Raw genomic sequence first — 11518 nt, forward strand, 5'->3', positions numbered from 1 at the left:
AACAGAAACGTAGAACAACAAGACCTTTTTTCTTTACAGAGTTTAATTAATTATAAATTGTACAGCTTCGACTTGTCCTAAAATCGGAATGTTATTTGTTGAAAGGTGATTCTAAGAATGTATTTCCCTAAATTTTTAAGCCGCAGCAGCTCTCTTATGAATAATACTTATTCTAAAGTGATGCAGATATATTTGCTGGACAAAACTGATCGCGTACGCCGAACAGAAAAATAATAAAAAATAAGTTAAACTTATTCGGTTTGTTTCAGCGGATCTCGGTATCGAGTAAAATGTTATTCGTACGGAGTAATCGGTAACCGATTAATCTGTAATCGTTACTCAATTCTGAGAGCCTGACGAGTATGCAATGAACCAGCAGCAATGATTTCGTGGTTGCGTACGAATGTACGGTCCACGCGACCGTATATGTAGCTATCCGATAAGGTTCTTAACGATCCGCGAGCATTTAGCGACGAGCGATTGAAGGGTGGAGAGAAATTTGTACGTTCGTCGCGGTTTAACGCGATTTCTCTCCGGCGGTACCCCTCGATGGAAAATACTCCGTGTCGCGGCGGCAAAGATTCCGACATCCTCTAAGTTGCTTGAGTTTACGAGATCGATTCATGCTGTTTCGTTAAGCGGCAAGGATTGATGGAGCCAAACTTTGCTGCCACCCTCGGCGAAGTCGGCAGCTGCGTGACCGTCACCTTGCAACACCCATTTCGTGGTCAGCAAACCGTCCACTCCGACCGGTCCGCGAGCGTGTATCCTTGCCGTGGAAATTCCGACCTTCGAAGAGAATTTTAGAATTTGATTACAAAAGACGTCCAAGTTTACCTGGAAATCGTAAGAATTTAACCGCTTACCTCCGCGCCAAGACCAAATCTGTATCCATCGGAGAACCGTGTACTGGCATTGTGAAACACGCATGCACTATCGACCTCTCTTTGGAAGTGGCTGGCTCTTTTGCTGTCTTCGGTAACGATCACATCGGTGTGCCCGCTGCCGTACTTGTGGATATGATTTATCGCGTCGTCCAGATCCGTTACAACCTCGATGGTGCACTCGAGGGAACTGTACTCCGTCTTGAGACTCTTCGCGGCCGGTGGACCGAACGTCAACAGCTGCCTTAGTTTTGGTCCGGAATGAATTTTTACCTAGAATTACGATGATTTGTCGTTAATGTTCCAAGCGTATACCGTCCTCCTTTAATATTCCTAATACACTCACCCCTTCTTTTTGTAGCATGTTGCAGACGTCGGTGAAGAAGCTATCCTTCATATGATCCTCGTGAATGAGGAGAGTCTCCATAGCGTTGCAAGCGGCAGGATAGTCACATTTCGAGTCTCTGACGATCCTCAAAGCCTTGGCCAAGTCCGCTTCTTTGTCCACGTAGACGTGACAGATGCCCTCCGCATGACCAAGCACCGGGATATGCTTCGATTGCTCCTGAATCGAACGAACGAGATCGGAACTGCCACGCGGGATGATGAGATCTATGTGTTTCTCCATCGACAGTAGATCGCCAACGTCTTCCCTTGTCGAGACGAGGGATATCGCGTTCGACGCACCGACGGTGTTGAGCGCCTCTTTCACGAGATCCATTAAATATCGATTGCTGTTGGCGGCTTCTTTCCCGCCCTTTAGAAGGAGACCGTTGGCACTGGACATCGCCAGCGCGGCCACTTGAGGCAAACTGTCGGGTCTCGATTCGAAAATCACCAACAACACGCCGATCGGTACCGTAATCTGTTTCAATTCGAGACCCTCCGCGAGCTTCGTTCTCCTGATCACGCGGCCCACGTTCGTCAAAGAGTCGTCTGCGATCTGTCGCAAGCCAGAGCTCAGGGACTTCAGTTTCGCGGGCGTCAAGGAAAGACGTGATAGAAGCGCCTTCGCCAGCCCACTTTTCTGCGCCTCTTCGAGGTCTTTCGCATTCGCCTCCAGAATTCCTGTCTGACGGGACTCCAAAAGGTCGGCCAACGCGTTAATACAATTTGCGCGCTCCTCTGGCCGAAGAGCCTGAAGAGCTCTGCTCCCGACGCGAGCTGGAAAACGTATCATACTTTTATTTCACCTCTTAAAAGAAGAGAAACACTTTATTTCAAGAGTTATTCCTGTTTCCAAGTATTGCGTACGCTTTATCCCTGGAAAATTGAGTTTCGTCTTCGAAGAATAGCGGTAATATATTAAATAAGCTCGAATGAAACCCACCGTTGATAATAACGATCCGTAGATGAAAAAGAAGAGTATTTTCTCCCGAGCTAAGAATACTCGACTACTTTTCTTCCCGCTTACGGACTCAATGGGGATGCCGCGAACTCGTTTGAATCGAAATACACTGTCGAATAATGCGATATTTTCTATATCTTGGAGAGCGGTACGTGTCGCGGATAATTGTACAATGACCGCGATACAGCAACCGCAAGCCGTTTCGTTTCTACCTTCGATAATCGATAACCTATATTGCTATGGTCGGTAGAACAAAATGACGCGAGTGACCGACCCCTCTACGAAAAAAATAACGCGTTTGACGCGACAATAGTGTTTGTCCCGACGATTCCTTTTTAAAAAGGTAACGCAAGGTAGCTGGAAGACACGGGGAGACGGTAATAGGTAGATGGTAATTGGTATATGGTAATAGGTACGTTCGATTTACCGTTTTCAGCAACGACCTCGATGGGTGTGCTGGACCCAGTCGTTTCGGTGAATAACGTGCCGATCTTCCTTCCGGAGAGGATGTGCTTTATAGCTTTCTCTTGGGTTCCGTTACAGATTACAACGGAGACACCCCGGTCGAGTGCCCACAGAGCGGCGTTGACCTTCGAATCCATGCCACCGGTGCCGACCTTCGACTTCTGTCCGTACTTGATGGTGCCCCTCAGATCGGAGCTGAAAGTGTGCAACATCTTCGCTCCGTCCAGCCAAGGGGGTAGGTTGTAGATCCCGTCCACATCGCTCATCAAGATTAACAGGTCGGCTTGGACCTCTGCCGCCAGCATAGCTGCCAACGAGTCGTTGTCCTTTATGGAAATACCTCGTCGACCTCCGCCACCGGCTACCTCTTCGTCGACGTGTGGCGGTGGCGAGACGGCGTCGTTCGTGTTGATGATGGGCACGATGTTCAGGCTGATCAACTCGCTCAAGGTACTGAACAAATTCTTGCGCGTCTCTTCGTTGTAGAAGTCGGGTTTCGTCACCAAAACTTGTGCCAACTTTACACCGTATTGAGCAAACATTGCATCGTACAGTGACATGAGGCCTGATTGACCAACCGCGGCTGCTGCTCTAGGTTCCAAAAGAGTGCCTGCGTGAAGATTAGACCAAAGTTACCGTACCACCCTCCTCCGCTGTATCGTGAAGCTGGATATGCGGTCAGTAGGTCACGTGGTACGTAATGCGTTGTTAAGCGAATGATTTTTGCTTCGTCTTTCGACCCTTTCTAGCACGTGTATCTAGTAGATCAACGAGTTCGAACTACGCGAATGCTCGAAAGAGTTGAAGCGAAGCGTTGAATAAGCATGAAACATGTACAATTTCGATATGGTTGTTCTTCCTTCGAATGGCGCTTAGATTTCGTTTGAATTCTCTCGTTATCGCTCCGAGGCGTCAGAAGAACGGAGAAGACGTCGACGACGATTACGTCGTGCAAATGTTTCCCAAAGGGTAATAAGAAACAGGACCGCGCTATTTTCACAACAATTTCTGTCTATCGTCGTTCGATTTCTACTTCCCGAAAGGAGAATTACCGCGAATGTTTTCTCGGGCAAATAGAATCTCGAGGGAATTGCTGGTAAAAGAATTGGGCGGCTCGTGGTTGTTGGTTTAACCTACATGGCAGGGCCGGACATTGTCAAGTTCCCGAGGAGTCCGTGGATAGCCGGAAGTACCTCGGGGACGTTCCGACGCTTCCCTCCTGAACATTTCAGTGTACAAAATACAAAACGTGACCGCAGTTAATGTTACGACCATTTGTGTATCGATCTTTTTTAGACGGCCACAACGCGAATTCGCGAGAAGGGGATGTTCTCTACTGGTCCAAATAATAGTAAAGCTAGGAAGGGACCTAGAGCGACCGTTGAGTTCTGCCAGCTCGAGGATATCGAGACAGTATCTTCCTCTATCTTTCATTTGCTTCTCAATGAATCTTTGGTATTATCGGTGACTTTTCTTTTCATCACGAATTTAATTAAAATGAGATTCACTTAATTTCTACGTAACTCTTTTGAGATAAATTGACGTAATTGTGCCCGGCTGGGAAGAAGCCGCGTGTTAAAATGAACAGAGATCGTACATTTTAATTCGGTGAATTTATACGGGGAAAGAATTTAATGGTTGTAACTTTCTCAATTACTCGGTTAATCGATTCATGGCGGACAATTTAAATATGGCCGAGAATTATTCTTCCTGTTTCGCGGGATCGCCGCCGTTCCCTGCGATGCGTAATTATGATTAATTAACGTAGACCAAGGTTCGGCAAGGATCTACGGAAATAATAAAAGAGAAAGGTACGCTCGGTTGGCAAATGGTAAATTTGAGTACGCTCATCATGCTCGAAGCTCATTACCGGGAAAGATATAAAGAAGATCATGAAGCGAGAGAATCCAACCATGGGGCTCGTGTATTTCAATTTGCAGTTAGCCGATGGTAGCCAAAAAAGTATGAAATTCGCGGTGAAATGAAAAAAGCTTCGAGATCCTCGAATATCCGGCTCGCGTTGTTGCGTTCTCACGGAACAAGGGAAGTTATCTACAAAGAACGTAATGTCATGTATAGTCCAGAACTACAATGTCTCGATCCGCTCGACATTCGCGTCGTTTTGAAATAGATTACTTGTGTCGAAAGAACAACTGTAATTATTCTGAAATTATTGCGCTTTTTAATTCGAGGCCATTCGAAGGTCAACGTATCGTTCTTCGCGCGATAACGTCCTAGTATAAGAATCGAGGAAATGTTGATGCCCTTGAAATCTCGTACGAATCCGAGCTTGAGAAATCGACAATCGTAGAAAGTCCAACGCTTGACCCGTGAAATTAATCATCGCTTCAAGAATTCATAATAACTCGATCGTTATATAATCCTGTTCTTCTTATTAAATAAATTTTGTTCACGAAACAAAATTCGCAAGTTTCGACAGGCTGTCGTACATTCCGAGTTTACGTTTAAACGTACAAACGCGTGGTTATTTCATTTCAAGGATATTAATGACACGCGTATTGAAAGGATATTAATGACACGAAGATGTATACATGGCCAAGATAAATACTCCCTGTAATTTTATCCTATTGTTTTCCAGAATTATACCTGCGTGTTCTCTGGTATGATCGGCTGGGCTCAATGTTTCCCTCATCGACAACGACATCAACAGTTCTTGGGTGAGTTTCTGTTTACCGAACGCGACCGCACCACTGGTGACCATAATACATTCGCGACCTTCGTTCTGGCATTCGGCTACCTGTTCGACGATGGATGCCAAACGACCCAACGCCAGTCCATGTTCGTCTTCCCTTGTGATAACAGCGCTGCCCAATTTCACGACCAAACGACGCGCATACTTCAGCTGGCTGCGATCGCTGAAAGTCGCCGCAGTTTTTCCAGGTCTTTCCGCCGCTTGCAGCTCTCTCCGTAAGTCCACTCGGTTTCCCTTAAAATAGCATCCAGTTAATCGAATAATAATTACCGTTGCGCCGCCAAAGACATACATTTTGGAAACTGTTTCATTGCACGAGTCGCGATAAACTTGGGTTCTTGGGCAACTGTCAACTCGGAGGCAGAATATAGGTCATTCGGACCATCGGTTGTCGCAGGCTTACTTCTAAGAATTCTAGGAAAAATATATTTACTTAATTTGATTCAAGAATGCGAAACGGAACCGTGAAAAAAAGATACTCTTTGACGTTCCACGCGCACTTGACCGATTTAATAGCTTGTCAAGCTTCTCTCGGAACTTTCTGCGACCAACGCAACGCGTATCTCAGACTTCTCGAGTCCTAAAACGTTATCTTCGTGCAATACTTTAATTAAGATTGAACAATTTCCGAAGACGAAATTTTACTCGATTGCCACTCGACACAGTTTCACGTGTACACGTGGATTTTCCTTCGGTACTCCATCGATTACATAAAAATACAGATCTGTTTACGTAGTCGGTATCAGCTTCAATGATAGCCGGAAGATTATTGCGCGTATCGAAGACAATAAGAATGAAACGAGTGGACAAATTTCTCTTCTTCGTTCGACGCTGTTTCCGTCGGTCTCCGTCGTATTGACATTATAACGCGATATCGGGAGTATTATCGTAATTAGAAAAAAAAAAAAGACACGCGCGGTTACTCGAACTTTTCTGGCAGCAAGAAACTTTAACGATTCTGCTTCGATGCAGATTCCAGTGGTTTTGTAAACGCGGAAATTGCCGATTGCGCGTCATAAATCATATCGCGCGGTTGTTATCTGCTTCTCGAGAAGTAGTTTGCTATATCGGTTCCTAATTGTAACGTGGAAGGGAAAACCATGCGATCGCGCACGCAACCGCGGCAGCTATTGCATCCTTCGGTGTTCGAATTCTCCTCGAACGGAACACCGAACGTTTTACCGATCGACGTTAACGAAAACGTGCTGGATAGTTTCGCGAAGTTTAAGAAAAATGCTCGTTGCTGCGTTTGTTTATCAGCCACGTGGTCGTACTGCAGCGACGATTGATAAAACTCAATCTTTATCTTTGTAGTATTCCTCGCGGGGCGACAAAGGTGTCAACGAAACGGCGCGTGATTCGTTCGTGCTCGTTTTCACGGAAAATAAACATGTATCGCGAATAGTCTTAATCATCGACGAAGATGTTTACGTTGCTTTATCGTAAATTCGACGATTGTTCTATTTCTAAGAGTTTACAAAACAGATACGGATTGCATTTGATATATATATATATATCGAGCTGTACTCGTTACATAAGGATATTTTGATACGCTACACGTAACGGTGACTTGTTTAAAATATGACAAACTTGAATACATTAGCTGCTTCAATTACGGAACACGCGATCCAATTAATATCTCTAAAACAACGACTATTATGCGAAATTTACGCGGCTGATACGAAATTGTGTTTCGTGGGATGCCATGTATTCGCGATAACGTCGCGTTACATTTGTCGCAGCGCAACCAATTAAACTGGCGATCCATGAAAACGAATGGTGGATTTTTGCATTTAAAAGCGCGTTTAATTCTCCCGATCTTGCATCCAATTAAAAAATTATCAAAGGGTCAGGGGAAAGGGCATATCAACGGGTGCGTTTTAACTCGTCGTTTGGCATACGGACGCAGAGAATAAAGATGCATCCGTTCCAGTAATTATCGCCATCCGTTTGGTTCAGCATCGAAAGAAGTTTTTATCGATGTTGAAATGTATTTATATATTTTTATCCCGTGAAAGTATTTATTTCACCGAATGATTAAATATCGAGCTTTATCGGCTCTTTTCGAATTGCAATTACGGCTCTCGAAGTTTATCATCTCGATCACCTTTGTCGGGCATCTTATTTTTATCCATCGTAATTCTTGCAAAGTAAAAATTAATTTCCGCGCTTGTTCGCGTCGTACAATTTCATCGCGAACGTTTAATTAATCTCATCGTCGGAAGACGCGAAAAGGCGTTCTTCGAGGGGCAACATTCGATTAAGAACACGAACTCGGCGAACACGTTAAAAATCGACTCGGCTACCCAATCATCGACCAAGAACGATCGATCGGTTCCACGATTTCGATGGAACGAGAGGCGAAAATGAGAGAAAATTGCACGTACCGGTTGCTCGGGAATCCTTAGGGGCGAGGAGGACGAAGCCAATCTTGCTGGAAAGCGTCCGAGCTTGGTAGATCTCAATAGCAACAGCGCCGAGTACATGGTTGCTGCTTATTCGACTTCTTTTCTCGAGTGCTCGGGCCACAACACAAATTACGGATTTTCCAAATCGAACCCGTGACGTTCCTTCTCGACGGCCGTGGAGCTTGTTTGAACGACGAGGAAGGTGCAGGCGGGTTTGAGTTAATTACCAGATTCGATGGGCGAGTTCTTCGCGGATTACGCCGCTGAAGGTTCACCGGTTATCGGGAGATGGAAGGATGATAAAGAAAGAGGAGCAAGAAAGTCGGGGATAAGACTGGATCGTAGGTGGACCTCGGTGCCGCGGCGTCGCGGTCGTCGTAGTGGTTCACGACATACTACTGCTTCACACTCGACGAAATCGTGGCAGAAAAATCGACGTTATCGTGTCAAGATTAGACGTCTATCCACGACGAAACATTTACCGTGGCGCGGGTGGGAGGAGATTCTCCTCGGGGAGTTTGACGTTTCGTACGACGATCGACCTTTCGCGGCGCGACAAAAATCGCCCGCGTTCCCCGTTGCCAGCCAAGGCCACGCAAAGTCCGTCTTCGCGTGCCCTGTTTGCAAAGAATTAGCGGTGCAGCGCGAGTCAGTGAACTTTGACCCGGGAATCGAGCAAACAGAATCGCTATCGCTTCGCGTTTGACTCATTCTTTTCTCCCCGTTTCTCGGTATGCGTGCGAGATAGATCTGCTAGCGATAAATTCTATCGTGTACGACGCGCGCGAGAGGCCTGTTGCGATACGAGTGTTTGTTTTTGCATATTTCGCGAACGGAAATATTTCGGTTCGACCGATCCATGTCGAATACCGGGCACAAAATAATGGCATTTTCGCGCGGCGAAGAATACGGGACCTGGTGTAACGTTAAGTTTTCCGAACAAGGAGGGAGAAATACAGCATTGTTTTTTTTTTTTTTTTTTTATTTATTTATTTAATGTCGCATCAGCATTTATGCCATTAGCCACCACTGTGGGTAAACATTTTCTTCATTACATTTTCTTTACATTCTATAAATTTCATATGTGAGTCATAAATAATTTACATAGATCATTACTTACATCTAATAATAAAAAAAAATTAGTTAATAATTTAGTTGTAGTGTCCTGTCTATATGTGGCCTATATTTCTTCTGCTAATCTTGTCCTTCGTAAATATGATACGATTTTTAGTATGTAACTCTTGTCGTTTAGTATTCTTATTTACGCATATATTGCGAAATAAATGCTGCGATCGTTACTTTACTAGGTAGGGCACCAAGGATAGGTCAAAAGAATTTTCTATCCTGATATGCAAACCATTCGAACAATAGTGCTCGTACTGTTCCCAGGGTTACGCCGAATTCCCGTATTGTTCCCAATTCACGAAAGACACAATTTTCCTTTTGCAGGATTTTTCTCTTACCCCCGTTCGTTGTTTACGTCTGGGTCTGAGTTAGGTCTGGGTCAGACCTGGATTGGTCCTACTTCTAAGACCTTGGATCAAGCTGAATCGTACACACGCGCGTATGTAGAACGCTGCTAAGAGACAAAGTGCTTCCGATAACGTCGGTATTTCTCGAGTACTCGGCGCAGTGTCGTTAGATAGTACGCAAAGCGCGGAGCCTTCGATTGTCGAGGGAAACACACGTCGAACACGAGAAAAAAATTACGCGTTACCTCGCGGCGCTTTGTCTTCGACGTGTCGGCGTCGTCCCACGTCTTCGGCTGGCTGTACGCCAAAGAGCAAACGGGAACGTCGAGCAGAACGCAACCCGTCGGAGTGTAGCGACCGTTTCCTTCTTTCGCGTTCGCTGTTAGGTGTACAGTCAGTTTTTTGGCAAATAACGAAACGCCTATCGGGCCGTGAGTTTCTCATCGCCGCCGGAATGAGAAGATGGCCATCCAACGTCGCGCGATTCGTTAATGGCCCTTTCAGCCGAACACTCGGTGGCTGTCGACCGGTTTTCGGGATCTATTCACACATTTTCCATCTTTGCAGCAGCAAACGAAAAACAAAAGACGAGAAATGTGTGAATGCGTCTTGAACGCCATTCCACGTTCGCCAGTCGTCAGTCGAAAGCCCTAACCGTGAAAGCCTCGCTTCTGAAATGCGGGTCACGGTAGGACGGTTACGCGTTCGGGTAACGCGAAGTATACCGTCGTTGGATGCACGGGGGTACGCGTTTCGTTCGCTGGTCCAGCTACCACCCAGTCATTTATTTAACCACTTTATTCGCCATATTAACAAGCAAATACAAATTTAAATGTACCGTATCGAAGCAAGGCGAAAGGTCGAGGTTCAACGGCTGCTTTACAACTTAATCTAACTTAAGTTATCGCGTAACTTGCGTTGAAATGTACGCGAGAAGAAAACGAGAACGTAATATCGCGGAGGTTGGAAAGGATGAAGCAACGAGCTGTCTGTTTAAAGGAAGCGCAGGAATCTTTGAAACGCGTATCGATTCGAACAGAACAGGCTAACGGAAACGTACGTTTCGGGTATGCCGAGGAAGCAGTGGTAGCCGAAAAGAAAGACAAGGGTCATAAATAACGAGTAACAAAAAGTTTTAATAATAAGAGCTCGGCAGGGAGTCAAGTAAAAACAGCATCGAGTGAAATCTCGTTAGAATAAACGGGGGTTTACGGTATTTGTGACTCGGTCGATCCCATCGTTACTGGCAACGCGGATTCGGCTGAAAATTTCATTCCGGATAAAAGTTCCCCGATCCGTTCGTGCTTTCGCGTTACGAATTGAATCTTTTTTGTTTTAGCAGGTTTTGAATATAAATTCGGAGCGGCAAAAACGCGTAGAATGGTTTATCGATATTCGTGGAAAACCTCGTACACGTAACACGCAGGATTTCCATGTGAAAATAAGTCTCGTATCAGAGACGCTATCGCAAATAGTATTCTTCGTTCGCAGGTGAGCTGAGAATTCTTTTGTGAAAAATGTGGCGCCGAAGGGTTTCGAACAGGGACGGAGCGAAAAGTCAAAGAAAGGGCGAAGGGTGGCTTCAATGGATAATCTCGGTGGTTTCGAATTACTATGTACACGAACATATTTATCGTAACGTTTCGTTGATATTATGTCGTCGATATTATGACAGATTTTCCATAACGATCGTGTTCTTTAATTTCCGCGTTACTGTATTTCGATCGCTATTCGGTCGTAAGAATCGCTTGGCTCCCTAAATCATGTCGACGCGAGTTGTTTATCATCCTCGCTGTCGGATCCATTGTTCCTAGTGGACTACTTATTCGTCATTGTGGACAACGATTTGACTCGATTGATTGCGCATGCATTTCGTGTCGGCCACGTCGATTGCGCGGAGATTTATTCGCTTTACGCTTTGCGCGCAAGGGTGGCCGTACGAAACGTGAAAAGCGAATTTAATTCGCAGGTCGGTAATTTCATTTGCAATCGATGATAAACTGACGCGACGTTAAATATTTACGTAAACGATTGACCGTCCACGGACACGCGTGTTACGTTCATTAATGCAACGGTAACGATAGAGTAGTCGGTAACAATAATAAATTCCCCGTTGCTTTGACTGGATAGATCAAATTCGAGCAGCTTCAAACATTATTCGATACCGTAAGAGTTTTTTTAAGAGAAACGTGTAAATTTAGGAGTCTTGAAAACAAATATTAACAAAT

General features: G+C 45.2%; 1 protein-coding gene across 1 annotated transcript; it reads right to left on the reverse strand.

The window, feature by feature from the left end:
* Positions 1-410: 410 nt before the first annotated feature.
* On the reverse strand, positions 411-8223 carry LOC128890805 (delta-1-pyrroline-5-carboxylate synthase). Its single transcript, XM_054149680.1, has 6 exons — positions 7798-8223; positions 5305-5644; positions 2660-3307; positions 1231-2048; positions 867-1157; positions 411-789 (listed from the first exon to the last, which is right to left on the reverse strand). The coding sequence occupies exons 1-6, from the start codon at positions 7894-7896 to the stop codon at positions 622-624; spliced, it is 2364 nt and encodes a 787-aa protein (XP_054005655.1). The 5' UTR covers positions 7897-8223; the 3' UTR covers positions 411-621.
* Between the last annotated feature and the right edge of the window lie 3295 nt (positions 8224-11518).

The sequence above is a fragment of the Hylaeus anthracinus genome, unplaced genomic scaffold (genome assembly GCF_026225885.1).
Source record: "Hylaeus anthracinus isolate JK02 unplaced genomic scaffold, UHH_iyHylAnth1.0_haploid 12001, whole genome shotgun sequence".
Lineage (NCBI taxonomy): Eukaryota > Metazoa > Arthropoda > Insecta > Hymenoptera > Colletidae > Hylaeus > Hylaeus anthracinus.